This window comes from Bubalus bubalis, chromosome 23 (genome assembly GCF_019923935.1).
Source record: "Bubalus bubalis isolate 160015118507 breed Murrah chromosome 23, NDDB_SH_1, whole genome shotgun sequence".
Classification (NCBI taxonomy): Eukaryota; Metazoa; Chordata; class Mammalia; order Artiodactyla; family Bovidae; genus Bubalus; species Bubalus bubalis.
Window position 1 is genome coordinate 34,295,230 of NC_059179.1, and position 17,550 is coordinate 34,312,779.

The 17,550-nt window shown below is 39.0% G+C and overlaps 1 protein-coding gene across 1 annotated transcript in view; it reads left to right on the plus strand.

The window, feature by feature from the left end:
• Positions 1-22: 22 nt before the first annotated feature.
• The window catches only part of NHLRC2 (NHL repeat containing 2), a 62,382-nt gene continuing 44,854 nt past the window's right edge, over positions 23-17,550 (plus strand). Inside the window, exons 1-2 of the mRNA XM_006043981.4 lie at positions 23-435; positions 6,520-6,672. Coding sequence (XP_006044043.3) covers positions 258-435; positions 6,520-6,672 — 331 coding nt within the window. The 5' untranslated portion in view covers positions 23-257. The remainder of the gene's footprint in view (positions 436-6,519; positions 6,673-17,550) is intronic.

Below are 17,550 nucleotides of genomic sequence, written 5' to 3' on the forward strand. Positions count from 1 at the left end.
AATGTCCAGGCTCCCCTGGGGCGAGAAGACTTAGGAGGGGCGGGGTAGCTTGGGAAGGTAGTTTAATTACGTGCCTGGGAATTGCGCCTATTTACACTTTAGCCTTTGAACAAAGTGCCGTTAGCGTAGAGTGGGGCTGGTGGAAAGGGAGGCGAATGTGCGGTTTGGAAACCAAAGAACAATAAAGCGCTTCCTCTGGCTCCACACGAGACCGTCCCGCTGGCTGGGCGGCCGCTCCTGGACCATCCGGAGAGAACATGGCGGCGCCCGGAGCCCGGAGCTGCAACCTCTCGGGCCTGCTCCCGGCTCAGACCTCGCTGGAGTACGCCCTGCTCGACGCCGTGACCCAGGAGGAGAAGGACGGCCTGGTCTACCAGTATCTGCAGAAGGTGGACGGCTGGGAGCAGGACTTGTCCGTGCCCGAGTTTCCGGAAGGTGAGGGGCTGGCTTCGGGGTGGGGACCCCTGCGGAACCTCCCCTTTCTCGCGGACCGCGCCCTCCCATGAAGCGGTGGGCGAGGCGGCTGTGCGGCCGAGCCGCGGAAAGACGCCTTGCCCAGCCAAGATTCTGTCCCCAGGCGGCAGCGGAAGAGGGTTTGTGGAGGGCGGGAAACTGCATCTTCGTCTCTGTCCTCCGTCTTTGCCCGGGCCTTGGGTTAACTCAGTACACCGAGTTAAAGTTTCGTGGCCCCCGTTGGCAATGATTCCAGTATCCACGCCACCCTGTCCTTTCAGTGTGGTTGCCCATCATCATCATCATCATCATCATCTTTGTGCATCATCCAGGCTAACGGTTACGGATCACTTGTGGGCCACACAGAGTCCTAAACACAAAGTATTTGTTGTTTACTCTTTGCAAACCACCGAGGTGGTCTTATTGCGTGGGTGCTTAGTCTCTCTGACATGTCCAACTCTTTGCAACGTCATGGACTGCATCCTGCCAGGCTGCTCTGTCCATGGGGATTCTCCAGGCAAGAATACTGGATTGGGCTGTCATGCCCTCCTCCAGGGGATCGTCCCAACACAGGGATCGAACACAGGTCTCCTGCATTGCAGGCGGATTCTGAGCCACCAGAGTATCCCGAGGTGGTCTTGTCAGCTCTGTTTTACAGTTGGGAAACTGAGGCACGGGAATAGAGTCGTTCGCCTAGGGCCTGGCAACTAAGAAATGCCGAAGTTGGATTATACAGACACTGCCTCCCACATTGGGCCGGTTTCTTAACTGGGCCACACTCCTTTCAAAGTTGTGAAACTTGTCATTTTAAAAACCTGAATCAATGGCCCATCTCCAGGTTTGAATCCTGTTGCTGTCAATGTTTGGAGCATGAGAGAACTGATATTCCCAGCACTGCTATTTGTAAAGCTCATCTTGCTATGATAAATGAAACTGAACGTTACCTTCTTTGGTTAGGACTGGCATTGTTTTGCCTGGTGGTGTTGGTGTGTCTCCTGGCATGACACTGAAACCACATGTATAGTTAATTGGTTGGCTGTGGCAGGGTTCAGTGTCTCATGGGAGGTCTGTTGGAACCCTGCCCCTGATGACAGCCTCCTGTCTTTCCAAGCCTTTTGCTCTGGCCTTCAGAAGTGCTTATTTTTTTCTGTTATTAATCCTATACTGGACTTGAATTATTGTAGAATTCTGTCTAAAGAATTGGGTGCATTAGTGCTTATCCTATCCAAGAAACTTTAAAAGTTTATATGCATGTTGTTTTTCAGATGCTAATTCTTGTCCAACTCTTTGCGACCCTATGAACTGCAGCGTGCTAGGCTTCCCTGTCCTTCACTATCTCCCAGAGTTTGCTCAGACTCATATCTGTTGAGTTGGTGATGCTGTCTAACCATCTCATCCTCTGCCACCTGCTTCTCCTTTTGCCTTCAGTCTTTCCCAGCATCAGGGTCTTTTGTAACGAGTCAGCTTTTCGCATCAGATGGCCAAAGTATTGGAGCTTCAGCTTCAGTATCAGTCCTCCCAATGAATATTCAGGGTTGATTTCCTTTAGGACTGACTGGTTTGATCTCTTCGCAATCCAAGGGTCTCTCAAGAGTCTTCTACAGCATCACAGTTCTGAAGCATCAATTCTCTCAGCCTTCTTAATGGTTCAGCTCTCACATCGATACTTGAGTACTGGAAAAACCATAGCTTTGACTGTACAGACCTTTGTTGGCAAAGTAATGTCTTTGCTTTTAATACACTGTCTAGGTTTGTCATAGCATTCCTTCCAGGGAGCCTGCATCTTTTAATTTCATGGCTTCAGTCACTCTCTGCAGTGGTTTTGGAGCCCAAGAAAAGAAAATCTGTCACTGCTTCCACTTTTCCCCTTTCTATTTGCCATGAAGTGATGGGCCTGGATGCCATGATGTTAGTTTTCTGAATGTTGAGTTTTAGGCCAACTTTTTCACTCTCCTCTTTCACCCTCATCAAGAGACTCTTTAGTTCTTCTTTATTTTCTGCCTTTAGAGTGGTATCATCTGCATATCTGAGGTTGTTGGTACTTCTCTGAGCAATCTTGATTCCAGCTTGTGCTTCATCCAGCCCAGCATTTGAAAAGATGTACTCTGCATATAAGATACGTAAACAGGATGAAAGTATACAGTCTTGTCATACTCTTTTCCCTATTTTGAACCCATCAGTTGTTCCATATGAGGTTCTAACTGTTGCTTCTTGACCTGCATACAGGCTTCTCAGGAGACAGGTAAGGTGGTCTAGTATTCCTGTCTCTTTAAGAATTTTCCACAGTTTGTTTTGATCCACATAGTCAAAGACTTCCACATAGTCAATGAAGCAGAAGTACATGTTTTTCTGGAATTCTCTTGCCTTCTCTACAATCCAACAAATGTTGGCAGTTTGATCTCTGGTTCCTCTGCCTTTTCTAAACTGTGTTTGTACATGTGGAAGTTCTTGGTTCATGTACGATTGTATGGTAGTTTGAACATTCTTTACCACTGCTCTTCTTTGGAATTGGAATGAAAACTGTTCTTTTCCAGTCCTGTGGCCACTACTAAGTTTCCAAATTTGCTGATGTATTGAGTACAGCACTTTAACAGCATCATCTTCTAGAATTTTAAGTGGCTCAGCTGGAATTCTATCACCTCCACTAGCTTAGTTTGTAGTAATGCTTCCTAAGGCCCACTTGACTTCACACTCAAAGATGTCTGGCTCTAGGTGAGTGACCACATCATCGTGGTTTTCCCAATGAACATGAACAGTATGAAAAAGATTCGACACTGGAAGATGACAACGCACCTCCCCACCACAACCCCCATCAGAAGGTGTCCACTATGCTACTAGGAAATAGCAGAGGGCAATTACTAATAGTTCCAGAAAGAATAAAGCGGCTGAGCCAAAGTGAAAACAGCACTCAGTTGTGGACCTGTCTGGTGGTGGAAGTAAAGTCCCGTGCTGTAAAGAACAATATTGCGTAGGAACCTGGAGTGTTAGGCCCATGAATCAAGGTAAATTGGAAGTGGGCAAACTCCAGGAGATGGCAAGAGTGAATGAACATCAACATTTTAGGAATCAGTGAACTAAAATGGACCGGAATGGGTGAATTCAATTCAGATGACCATTATATCTGCCACTAAGAATCTCTTAGAAGAAATGGGGTAGCCCTAATAGTCAACAAGACAGTGCGAAATGCAGTACTTGAGTGCAGTCTCAAAAACGACAGAATGATCTTGGCTTGTTTCCAAGGCAAACCATTCAACATCACAGTAATACAAGTCTAGGCCCCAAACACTTATGCCAAAGAAGATGAAGTTGACTGATTCTATGAAGACCTACAAGACCTAGAAATAAAATTTTAAAAAGATGTCTTTTTCATTGTAAGGGATTGGAATGCAAAAGTAGGAAGTCAAGAGATACCTGGAGTAACAGATAAGTTTGGGTTTGGAATACAAAATGAATCAGGGCAAAGGCTAACAAACTTTTGTCAAGAGAGCACAGCAATCATAGCAAACACCTTTTTCCAGCAACACAAGAGATGACTATGTGCATAGGCATAACCAAGTTGTTAGTACCAAAATCAGCTATATATAGTACACTGTCGTAAACCAGCATGCCAGCAGTTAGGATTTGGCCCAGTGCTTTTATTTTCTTGTTGGTATTTACAATGAGTGTATTTTATTACCATGAGATTTGATCTCCATGACTCATACATAATATAATAACAAAATACTCAGTCTTTGTTTTTAACATAATTACTGAGGACAGATTACTGGATATGAGTTTTTTCTTGGTTTATCAATTATGGTAATAAAGAAGTCATAACTCTCTCAAAAACACTTTGCTTTGTTCATTTCTTAAAAGAAACATGTTTTATGGGAAGCAGCATGGTATAAATGAAGGACTCAGACAGACCTGGAATTAAATCCCAGTTATTCCATTTGTTAGTTATATGATCTTGAGCAGGTTACTTAACTTCTCCAAGCCTTACTTTTCTCACTTATAAAATGGAACCAGTATTTGCTTTTCAGGTTTATTATGTAGTTTGGAAGTAATATATCTAAAGTTCTTACTTCATATGAGAGCTCAGTAAACGTTAGCAGCTTTTAAAATTATATTCATTGTTATTTTTAATATAAAATGCATTATTATTATTAAGTCTGCTAAGCACCTAGCACAATAACTGACATATATAATAATACTGTCCCTACTTCCCTAATCTAAATCGCTTGATTATTTATAGAAAATATATTTGAGACTCATAAATATTTTAGAATTAGATATGAAATACACATTAATCAGTTTGAAGTTTTATATGGTCATTTGATCGGGTATATAATTAACACTTTAATAAAGTGGATAATTAAGACCTTACTGTACTCTGAAACCTCACTGTTGTGCTTAGTCTTTCAGTCATGTTCGACTCTTTGCGACCCTGTGGACTGTAGCTCACCACGCTCCTCTGTCCACAGGGATTCTCCAGACAAGAATATTGGAGTGGGTTGCCATGCCCTGCTCTACGGGATCTTCCCAACCCAGGAATCAAACCCAGGTCTCCCATGTTGCAGGCAGATTATTTACTGTCTGAGCTACCAGGGAAGCCAAAACCTCACTAGGTTGGACTATTGACAGAAATACTAGTTTGATTTGCAGGGTTTTTTTTTTAGATTTTGTTTTGAGTAACTTCAGTTGCCGTTATTAGTTGTTAACTGTTATTATTCACTTGTTCCACCCAACTTTGGTTTTCAGTTTCTATAAACTATTTATTTCCAAGCCTCAAGGTATAATTAATGGTTTTAGTAGGTACGTTTATTTACTTATAAGCAACAAACTCATTATCTTTGTTTCTTAAATTGGTAACAGAGATGCTGCGCTTTTAATCTACTTTTGTTTGACAAAATTTTTCTTCATAGTATGTAGTTAAAGTTGTAAATCATGGTCTAGTAATTATAAATTCTGATTTATGAAATCACAGATTAATGAGATTTTATTTTCTTCCCTTTGGAGAGAAGGGAACATGGTCTTCATCGATATTAATATTGCTTTCATGAAATCTTTAACTGTGTTTTGCTTAACTTTTCATTTAAAATATTTTCATTTAAATGAAATGAAATAAAATATTTAAAATATTTTGTATTTAAGGTCTCATTTAAATCCAGAGCATTTTAGCTCTTTCTCTTATGAAATTGGCTTAGGTATTTTGTATGTTTATCCTTTGCCGACAAAGGTCTATATAGTCAAAGCTATGGTTTTCCAGTAGTCATGTACAGATATGATAGCTGAACCAAAAGAAAGCTTAGTGCTGAAGGATTGATGCTTTTGAACTGTGGTGTTGGAGAAGACTCTTGAGAGTCCCTGGACAACAAGGAGATCAAACCAGTCGATCCTAACGGAAATCAACCCTGAATATTAATTGGAAGGACTGATGCTAAAGCTAAAGCTCCAATACTTTGATCACCTGATGCGAAGAGCCGACTCATTGGAAGAGACACCGATGTTAGGAGAGATAGAAGGCAGGAGGAGAAGGGTACGACAAAGGATGAGACGTTTGGATGGTATCAACGACTCGATGGACAGGAGTTTGAGCAAACTCTGGGAGATGCTGAAGGACAGGGAAGCCTGATGTACTGCAGTCCGTGGGGTCGCAAGGAGTCGGACATGACTGAGGGACTGCACAACAGCATGTTTATCCTTAAAGTTTAACACTAACACTGTTCCTTTTTGTTATTTATTCTATTCTTAAGGTTGACTTTAATTTTCAGTAGCTCATTTGTACCTAATCATGTACTTAAACCCTTTTAATATTGATTCTTCCTCCCTATATTTTACCTAAATATGTTGATCTTCCTTTCACACACAGACTAATATGCTATTTCTGAGAGAATTTAGTAGCTTTTTCTTACTATATTTGCAGACTGCCTCATAATAGTAGCTTTCTATGTATTAACTCCCCTCTCCCTTCCTGTCCCCCCATCTTTTCTTACAAATAATAATGGTTCACATTTTAATGGAAAGTTTTAGATAAATTATCTTCATTGTTTCCTTTAATCATTATTTATTTTGTGTAAATTTCAGGATTAGAATGGCTGAATACGGAAGAACCTATTTCTGTCTATAAGGATCTATGTGGAAAAGTGGTCATCCTTGATTTCTTCACCTACTGCTGCATAAACTGTATTCACCTGTTGCCTGATCTTCATGCATTAGAACACACATACTCTGATAAAGGTATCTGCTCTTTTTAATTGGTTTCTAACAGACTGTCCTGGCATAGTCACTGGAGAGTGGCTGACTCATTTTGCTCATAGGAGAATGAACATTTGGCAAGACTGCAGTGATTCTGAAAGTAATTTCTAATCTTGAATTAAGGACTCCGTGTACCTTTTTGTGAAGACTTAAGCTTAGTTGATAATGGTTTGCCTTCCTAAAGAACCAGAATTTAGTATATGATTTTTCTTTAAAAATAAGGATATAGTTTACTTTTTTCATGATCAAGTATTTAAAAAATGTCATTTTGTACATCTGGACTTAACTAAATTTGTTCCATGCAAAAAAGAGAAAATAAAATGCATGACTAATTTTATACTCTTCTCACTATGATAAAAAGGTTTAAAGTTCTTTTTAGGAACTATAACTAGGCTTCCTTTAATTTCAAATGACCTAAAACTACTACTAATATTTTAGAAGGCAGAATATTATAACAGATACTTTTTCTTTGACCCTGCTTTATTTATTTATAAAGGTTAAGGCTTTCCAGAGCACACTAGGAAATCCTTTTTTATGGTATTACAAATTTTGAAATTTTAACAAGAGATTATGCTTAGTCTTTTCTTTAAAACTTTGACATTTTTCAGATTTTGTTCCTTGTTTACTTCTTTCTATAAAAAGAGGACATGTGGAGTAAATGAAATAAAGGCTGTATTTGATTAGGCTTAAATTAATTGAAGCTGTCCTCTTTGCAGTCACTAAAAAGTGGTCACTGATCTTGTGAGAGTAAAAATGAGAATAGAGTATGCATGTACAAAAATGAAGGGTATCTTGAAACTTAGTTACAAAAAAAAAAGAAATGTTGAATAAAATCTTCAGTGCAAATGAAACTTCCGATGCTTTTAATTTGGAATGGACTGTATTGGAATTGCCTGTTAACGAGATTTATCAAAAACTCAAATATTCCCAGTAATTAAATCATGATTTTAAAAATTCATCCATATTTAAGAAATAAGAGTATTTCATTGTCTCCTAGGTTTTAGATGCTTGTGTGTCTTGTTCAAGTCCATGTAATAAATGCATTTATTGAGTATGTATTATGTGCAGGATACTTTTAACTGCTAAGGAAATATATAACAAAGTTGAATTAAAGCAGTGGGGAAAGGAGTAACTCACTTTGCCTAAAAGCTTTGGAAGATGTTTCTCAGAGGAGAGAATTAGGTTGAAACTTGAAAAATGAGCAGAAGTGTAGCTGAAAATGAAAATGGAGCAGGAGGGACACTCCTGGCTGAGGAAGTGACAGGTAAACAAGCAGGGAAGCAAAGAAGGACTAAAGCTGAAGGAGGAAGACTTGGTTTACATTTTATATTTCTGTTTGAATTTTTGCCATATGAATGTATTACCTTTATATAAAATGCTTTTATAAAAATGTTAAAAGAAAAAGATTAAGCATCTTAAAAATTATTTAAGTTAGATTTATAGCTAGTATAAGAGGCAATTAATTCCCCTGATCCATTTAATCAAATTAGGAAATTTTACAATAAAACAACTAAACAGTGATACTCTATTCATATAGTCAAAGATTAGAAATGCCCATGAAGTGCTTTACTTACAATCCTCCTTCTAGGAAATTGCAAACATTTTCATCTCTCTTAGATACCAAATGGAAGGAGTAGATTTGGGGAGTGAAAAATAGTTTACTGTGGCAAGACTTTAGGGGCTCCTTGGAAAAGTGAAAGAGAGGAAGGTAGATTAGGTTCAGACTCACTATGAAGAGCTTTGTGTAACATTCTTAATAGTTAAGTTAATAGGCTTTTTCATCCATTGAAAATACAGAGATGTTTGAGGTGGTTTTTATTTGCATAATAGGAGAATGACAATATGATTTGTGTTTCAGGATGGGGCATTTACAGACTGGGTTAAAAAATCCCAAAGTTAACCATTTCCTACTTCAGATCACTGCTAATAAACTCTTAGGTTAACTCAGTTGTTTAACCTCCATCTGAAGCAGATTCAGTGGCTTCTTAGAATGGATCCTTACAATCTCTTTACCAGTTTACTGAAAATATTTTAAAACACATTGTGACAAAAAATAATAATGATTTTTACATATAAATACACTTGTGAAAAGTAAAATACTTTGTAAGTGGTTTCAACATTGTAATTTCAAAGAAACAATACTTCAGTAATATGCTACTGTGTTAAAATTCTGGTAACAGAAATAAAAGATTTTTATATTGCTTAGAAGATAAGTTCAGTTCATATTCACAAAAGCAGGCATAATCAGAATTATCATATGAAAGTTCAATAAGCTGGCACTAAATTAATTTGCTTTCTTGCTGCTAAGAGTCTTTAAAAATTTTTTTATTGGAATATAGTTGATTTACAATATTGTGTTAGTTTCAGGTACAGCAAAGTGAACAGCTGTACACACACACATACACACACAGGTGTGTGTATATATCCTTTTTCAGATTCTTTTCTCATATAGATTATGCTATTACAGAATATTGAGTAGAATTTACTGTGTTTTATAGTAGGTTCTTGTTATTTATTTTACGTATATTAGTGTATATATGTTAATTCTAGTCTCCTAATTCATCACGCTGCTGTGTCTTATCTCAGTACTATCTGATATATTTATGAATGTATCTGCAGCCATGTTATTTATGTCCTTGAAGAGGCATTCAGCAGCCTGTTTTTGTTTCATGGAATTTCAGTTCGTTTATCAGTAAGCCAGAAATGCTCAGCTGAGTGAGTAAGTGGATTTTAATTTAAAAACACTCTGAAAGAGGGCCAATTTAATACTCAGTCTCCTTCCTCTTTAAAACAGCTTTTAGAAGCAGGTTTGTAATTGTGACCAGTATCACTTTCACAATAGCATACAAGAAATTATAAATGTCAAAGATCTAAAGCAAAAGTAAAGATACTTAATAGTAGTGAATGGTTCTGATATTGAAACAGTTTTTAAGAATGTAGCTGGGCCCTAAGCTTGTTATTAATTCGTAATGAGTTAGCATATATTTGTATTAAATTGACAGGTACCTTTGGGTTTTTTTCCCTTTTCTCCTTGAGGGTTTCTAATTTTTTTTTTAACCTCTTTATGCTGGATATGTTAATGGTATATTTTTATATAACGCAAATTTAGCACAGTGGCTATCTAAAGAAAAGCACTGATTTTATAAGAAAACATCTAGTAGGAAAATTTGGCATACTTTTAAATGTGCTTACTAGGTGAATGTTAATATACAATTAAGTCAGACTCTAGAAATCTAAATTCCATAATACTTCTGAGTAACCACTGGTATTCTCATTATATAGTATATGCTATTTTTCTGTTTCATACTTTGTTAAAAATTAGAATATATTTCTGATTTTACAGTGAAAGTAAACTTTAAAAAAAATTCTGTTTATTTTTAGCTGAAGGATAATTGCTTTACAATATTGTGTTGGTTTTTGCCATACATCAACATGAATCAGCCATAGTTATATATATGTCCCCTCCCTCTTAAACCTCCCTCCCACCTCCCACCCCACCCCTCTAGGTTGTCACAGAGCACCAGTTTGAGCTCCCTAGGTCATAGAACGAATCACCAATGCCTGCCTGTTTTACATATGGTAATATGTATATTTCCATGCTGCTCTCTCCATTCGTCCCACTCTCTCCTTCCCCCACTGTGTCCATAAGTCTGTTCTCTATATCTGCATCTCCATTGTTGGCCTGAAAATAGGTTCATCAGTACCATCATTCTGGATTCCATATATATGTGTTAATATACAAGATTTGCTTTTTTCTTTCTGACTTCATTTTGTATAATAGGCTGTAGGTTTGTCCACCTCATTAGAACCGACTCAAATGCATTCCTTTTTATAGCTGAGTAATATTCCATTGTGTATATGTAACACAACCTCTTTATCCATTCACCTGCCAAGCAACAGCTAGGTTGCTTTCATGTCCTACGTTGTAAATAGTGTTGCAGTGAACATTGGGGTACATGTGTCTTTTTCAATTAAGTTCCCTCAGGGTATATGCCCAGTAGTGGGATTGCTGGGTCATATGGTAGTTTTATTCCTAGTTTTTAAAGGACTCTCCATACTGTTCTCCATAGTGGCTGTATCAGTTTGCTTTCCTACCAACAGTGCAAGAGGGTTCCCTTTTCTCCACACTGCCTCCAGCATTTATTGTTTGTAGACTTTTCGATGATGGCCATTCTGACTGGAGTGAGGAGATAACTCCATTGTAGTTTTGATGTGCATTTCTCTAATAATGAGCGATGTTGAGCATCTTTTCATAGGTCTGTTAGCCATCTTGAGAGTCCCTTGGACTGCAAGGAGATCAAACCAGTCAATCCTAAAGGAAATCAATCCTGAATAGTCATTGGAAGGACTGATGCTGAAGCTCCTGATACGAAAAGCTGACTCATTAGAAAAGACCCTGATGCTGGGCAGGGGGAAAATAATTGAAGACAGGAGGAGAAGAGGGTGGCAGAGGATCAGATGGATGGTATCACTGACTCAATGGACATGAGTTTGAGCAAGCTCCAGGAGATGGTGAAGGACAGGGAAGCCTGGCATGCTGCAGTCCATGAGGTCACAAGGAGTCGGTTGGAATACCACCACACACTGAAAAACAGCAACAACAGAGTAGCCATCTGTATGTCTTCTTTGGGAAATGAAACTTTTAATGAGTCATTATTTGATGATTTTACTCTGTCAGGGTTCCCAAAACCACCCCCAGGTCAATTCTTTAGGAGGACTCATAGGACTCAGCATGTAGTTGTACTCCTCGTGGCTACAATTTTTTACAAAAGAATACAAAGCAAAATCAGCCAAGGGAGAAGACACATGGGGCTGAATCCAGGGGAGACCAGGAGCAGGTTTCCAGAGTCGCCTCTTGATGGAATCACATAAGATGTGCTTAATTCCCCCAGCAAGGAGTTGTTAGGATAAGTTTGAGATGTTGCCAGCCAGGGAAGGTCATTAGAGACAGCACCCGAGGTTTTTGTTGGGGGCTGGCCACAGAGGCATCTTCTGCCTGGCGCCATGTACCAAAATTCCAGACTCCCAGAAGGAAAGCAAGTGCTCACCATAAACCATAGTGTTTGTACAAACAGTTTAGATCTTGTGTGCCACTCTTATCAGTTCTGGGAATGATGGGGACACTCTCAAAATCCAGCGAAGGACCAGCCCTGTAAGCAGACCTTTGAAAGAATAGCAGTGGGGCCTGCTGTGTTAACTCTTTTTTGTACACACTTCATATTTTCTTTTTGCAGCAGCCTATGTGTTTATTATTCTTTGTTCCTAAAGTATGATAAAAAATATTGGCCAATTTATGGTAAACTTTCAGAGTGTTTAATGTGGCCACAGGGAAATGTCAGTTTTTGAAATTTAAAAAACATTCAAATTTGCTCTGGCCTCTGCTTTAATTTAGTATTCAGTGATTGTGATATTTTTTTTCACCTCGTGTTTTCAGTGCTCTTGGTATAAAACCTAAAATCCTCTCTCTGCATACCTTTCTTGCTTTCCCTCAGGGTCTTCTAACCTGCCTTGTCTGCCTTCATCTTTTCTTGTGTATGCATTCTCAGTCGCTAAGTTGTGTCCGACTTTTTGCGACCTTGTGGACTGCAGCCTGCCAGGCTCCTCTACATGGAATTTCCCAGGCAAGAATACTGGAGTGCGTTGCTTTTTCCTACTCCGTTGGATCCTTTCTTGCCTAGTACTAAAGTCACACTTGTCTGTTAGATCTCAAGATGTGTCAGTTTACAGTTTTTGTAACAGTAAAACTCCTCAATTATTTTTAGTTTTTTCATTGAACTAAGTTATTATACTGCCTGCGATCAAACTTTACTGTCTGCTGTGTACTATATATACATAATATATGAGGCTTTTCAGTGCGGTGGTAAAGAATCTGCCTGCCAATACAGGAGGCACAAGTGATATGGGTTTGATCCCTTGGTCAGGAAGATCCCCTGGAATAGGAAATGGCAGTATTTCCAAGAATAACTCCAGTATTCTTGCCTGGAAAATTCCATGGACGGAGGAGCCTTGTGGAGTACAGTTCACGCGGTTGCAAAGAGTCAGACGTAGCTGAGCAACTGAACACACGCACACGTTATATATATATATATATACTACTATATATAATTGTATCTATATGTCTATACATTTCACAAAAATAAGACCTTAAAAGTTTTTTTAAAGTCTTAACACATTATTGACTGCTTCTGCAAAAATCCCCCAGTTAATGAGTTAAAAACTTAACTTGATTACTAACATTTTAAAAGCTGTTACTCTTTATTTGGTTTCACCTTCCTTTTTTCCCTTTCTTCTTCCTCTCCCTCTCTTCTCACTTTCTTCCTTTTCCCTCTCTTCCTTTTCTTCCTTCCATATTTTATTTTAAGTGCAGTAGTTTTGATCTGCTGCTGCTGCTGCTAAGTCGCTTCAGTCGTGTCCGACTCTGCACGACCCCATAGATGGCAGCCCACCAGGCTCCCCCGTCCCTGGGATTCTCCAGGCAAGAACACTGGAGTGCGTTGCCATTTCCTTCTCCGATGCATGAAAGTGAAAAGTGAAAGTGAAGTCGCTCAGTCGTGTCCGACTCTTAGCAACCCCATGGATTGCAGCCCTCCAGGCTCTTCCATCCATGGGATTTTCCAGGCAAGAGTACAGGAGTGGGGTGCCATTGCCTATGTGATGTCAAAAAATCCCACAGGGAAGAGTCTTTTACATCCTGTTTTATTTTTTGTGTATGATTAACAGAACAAGCGAAATATTTTAAGAAAAATCTCTGTATATGTACTTTAAGGTTGTTGACACTGAAAAAAATTAGATGCAGTTATTTGGCAGCTGTTCTTGTGTATAGATCAATATACATATCCTATTTTGTCAATATAATGTGGCTTATTGCACACATAAAAGTTTCTTTAGCATTTGTACCCTGTCCATTCATTACCTACTTTGTTCGAGGCACTGTGCTGGTAAATAATAAAACAGTGTATGGTCCCTAAATAATTAATAGGAATTACAGTCTAACAAGGAGAAAAGTTAAATAACCACATAAATATTTTTATAATTTCTGATTAGTGCTAAGAAGGAAATTACAGTAATCTGGAAGAATAGAAAGTTTTTTCTTTTTTATTGGAGTATATTTGCTCTACAATGTTGTGTTAGTTTCTTCTGTACAGTGAAGTGAATCAACCATATATCCCCTCTGTCTTGGATCTCCTTTCCTGGACTCCCAAGCCCACCCATCTAGGTCATCACAGAATACCCAGCTGAGCTTCTGTGCTATCTATAGTAGCTAGATATCTATAGATATCTAGCTGCTAGATACCTGCTATCTATCTATCTATCTTACTAGCTATCTATAGTATGGAGATTCCTTAAAAAACTAAAAATAGAACTACCATATGACCTAGCAATCCCACTACTGGGCACATACCCTGAGAAAGCCATAATTCAAAAGGACACATGTACCTCATAAAAACAAGAAAGCCTTTTTAAGAGTAAAAATGGAGCTTGAGATCTGAAAGACAGGTATGACTTTACTAGGTGAGAGCATTCCAGACATAGAGACACTCGGTAACAAAGCTTTAAAGTGAGAGAAATAATGAATGATACTCTTGAGGTACTGAAGAAAGCCCTGGTTGCTACAGCACTCTGAGCTGGACGTGGAAGAACATGCTGAAGACAAGACATGTGGTTTTTGTATGTAGAACAAAGGAACGCCCATGGAGGGTTTTCTGCCAGAAGATGATGTGATCAGATTTGTGTTTTGTAAAGATCCGTTCCTCTCCTGGGTGGGTAACTGTTAATTAGTGGGGAAGAATGGATCTGTGACAAGGCTGTTGTGTTCCCCCTGAGACATGATAATAGCTTGAAGTCGGTTTTAGGTAATGAGATCAATAGGACTTGATCATGGATTAACGATGGGTGATGATAGAGGGCTGGTTGGTTATGACACAGGTATCGTAGGTAGTTTTCTGGCTTGTATAATTGGACAGATGGTGGTGCCGTTTTGTGACAGGAAATGCTGTAGAAAGGACAAGTTTGGAGGGATGTTCACGAGTTTAGTTTGAAGTACCTTTGAGACTTGCACTTCATTCTTCATCTGACTTCCATTGTTTTTAAGAATGAAGATCTCAGTCCTTAATATGACTCACGAGACTGTCTCTGTCTGTAGGTTTATTCTCGTTTTGTCCAGTGCTCCCCTTTGTTCTGTGTGTTGAGTCACTGACCTTCTTCAGTCCCTTGCGTGTGTTACTTTCTCTCCCTGGAATCTCCTTCATTGCTGTCTTAACATAGTTAACATCGTCTCATCTTTCAAATCTCACCTTTACTCATCACTTTTTTGAAGAAGTATTGGGGTACATTGACCAGAAGGAAAAAAAATACATTTTTTGAAGTAATATAATATCATTTCAGTTGCTCAGTCGTGTCCAACTCTTTGCAACCCCATGGACTACAGCACGCCAGGCTTCCCTGCCCTTCACCCTCTCCCCGAGCTTGTTCAAACTCATGTCCTTTGAGTTGGTGATGCCATCCAACCATCTCATATAATATAGATATGATATATAATATATATATAATATATTTGGACTCAGCTCATGAATTCTTATTTGCTTTTATGAAGCATCACTGTCGTTATTTATTTTGGTTTTCACAGTTTTCCTGTTTGACTAATAGGATCTCCTTCAAGCTGTTCTATCACCTGTCTCCCTTTGTCCTTAATCATTCTCTGAGCACTTCTTGTCAATAACAAAATATTGCCAGGTTCGTCTTGTACTTTCCCAGCCCCACCTCTGAATCAGCCATTTTTCCAAGGAGCCTCTGATTCCTTTTAGTATTGAATATTGAGAATGGTTTTGAGAAAATAAGATCTGGACACTAGATGTGCTTGTTGCTACCGGGATGTCTTTGCTTCCAGTCCCTCTCAACTAAATTTAAAAATTATTTAAATTAGTTCCTCCCACTCCCCACCCCCCCCATGAGATTACGTTATTCATTTGAAGTACAGCTAGATTCATTTGTTTTTATTTGTATTTTTAGCCCCCCTTCCCCCATTTTTGTTTGATATTGTTTGTTTTTTAAGTATGCAAAACTATGGGCTTCCCTGGTGGCTTAGACGGTAAAGAACCTGCCTGCAATGCAGGAGCCCCAAGTCAGGAAGATTCCTTGGAAAAGGGAATGGCTACCCACTCCAGTATTCTTGCTTGGAGAACCCCATGGACAGAGGAGCCTGGGAGGCTACAGTCCATGGGGTCACATAGAGTTGGACACGACTGAGTGACTAACACTTTCACTACTTCATGAAGAATTATAACTTGGTCTAAAAGTCAGAACCACACAGAAAATATAGTTCCATCCACCCATCTCTTCTGCTTATTCTTGCCTTCTCATTCTTTTTGTCCTGTTCTTTTTATTTTTTAAATTTCTTTTTTTAATATTTTATATTAAGTGACATACCATTGACATTTTTGTGCACTTTACTTTTTATCATGTAAGTTTTCCTGGCAGTCACTCCATATAAATTTATAGAAAACTTCCCAGTTGTTTTTAATAGCTGCATAGTAGTGTGTGCGTGTGTGTGTGTGTGTGTGTGTGTGTGCATGCGCACGTGCCATAATTTATTCAGCTACTCTCCTGTCCTGTGTATTGACCCTTGTTATTCACTCGCTAAGTTGTGTCTGATTCTTTGCCACCTGGGGACTGCAGCCCACCAGGCTGTTACATGGTTTCTAGTATTTAGCAGTCACAAACAGTGATAATCTTGTGGATACATTTTTGTGCTGATTGTTCAGTCCACCTGTAGCTGTTGCCTGTATGTCTGATGACTCTACTCCAAGTCAGGAGGTCAGGCAGTTGAAAGGAAAGATGGGTATGAAGGAGGGGAAAACAAGGGCAAACTACAACCTACATGCCTGAACTGGAATCCCTTAAGGATGAGCTGGAGCCCATGTAAGCTTCCAACTGAAGTAATGAGTTGACCAGCAGAATATGTTTGTTCACTTCATCATGGAGCTAACAGCTCAACCTGGCCCGGGAGTTGGACACGCCAAGGGAGGAGATCTGGCCAAAGCTGGTGCAGCTGCCGGGGGCCCCGCCGCTCCCCCACAGCCCTCTGGGTGAGCCCACAGAGGAGGAGAGTGTGTACACTGGTGCCCTGGTGCCTGGTGCCCTGCACCCGCCTTCCCACGGAGAGGATCGGGCTGCTGCTGCCTTTTAACCTTCCAGTTCTCTCTCAAAATATCTCGTGGTCCAGGATAACCCAGAACTAGATGGGGAATAGACTACTGGAAGAGTTCCAACCTAGCTAAATCAGCAGACTAGAACCCAAGAGGTGAAGAATAATATAAAATCATATATTCTGACAGAATTAGAAAGAATGCAACTAAAGAAAAATGGAAATAAAAGGGAAAGTGGGGAAACAGACTATTGATAACTGTATAGGTAATAAGTGGCAGTTAAAGGATACCATTTAAAGATGATACACAAGATCATAAAAGATTATAAAAATGGGAATTAATACTTTTATAATATGATAAAAAATATTAATAGAAAATAGCCACTGGAACAAAAATACAGACCTTCCTAAAACCCCCAAAAAATCTTTAAAAAAGAAGGAAAATGGGCATACCAAATAGAGAAACACACTGTAACATAATGTACACTAATTACAGTATAGAGAAATACAAAAGGTCTGATCGACAAACCACATCAATAAATGTGATTAAGGTTAACTTTCCTACTGAAAGAAAATACCCATCAGTTCCTATTTTCTGTTTTTCAGTTTTTTATATTTTTTTGTCAGGAGTGAATGCGTGAATGCTGAATTTTTTAAAAAAATTTGTGTCTCATGAATTTCTTGTTTATCTTTATTACTTACTTCTGATTTACGTG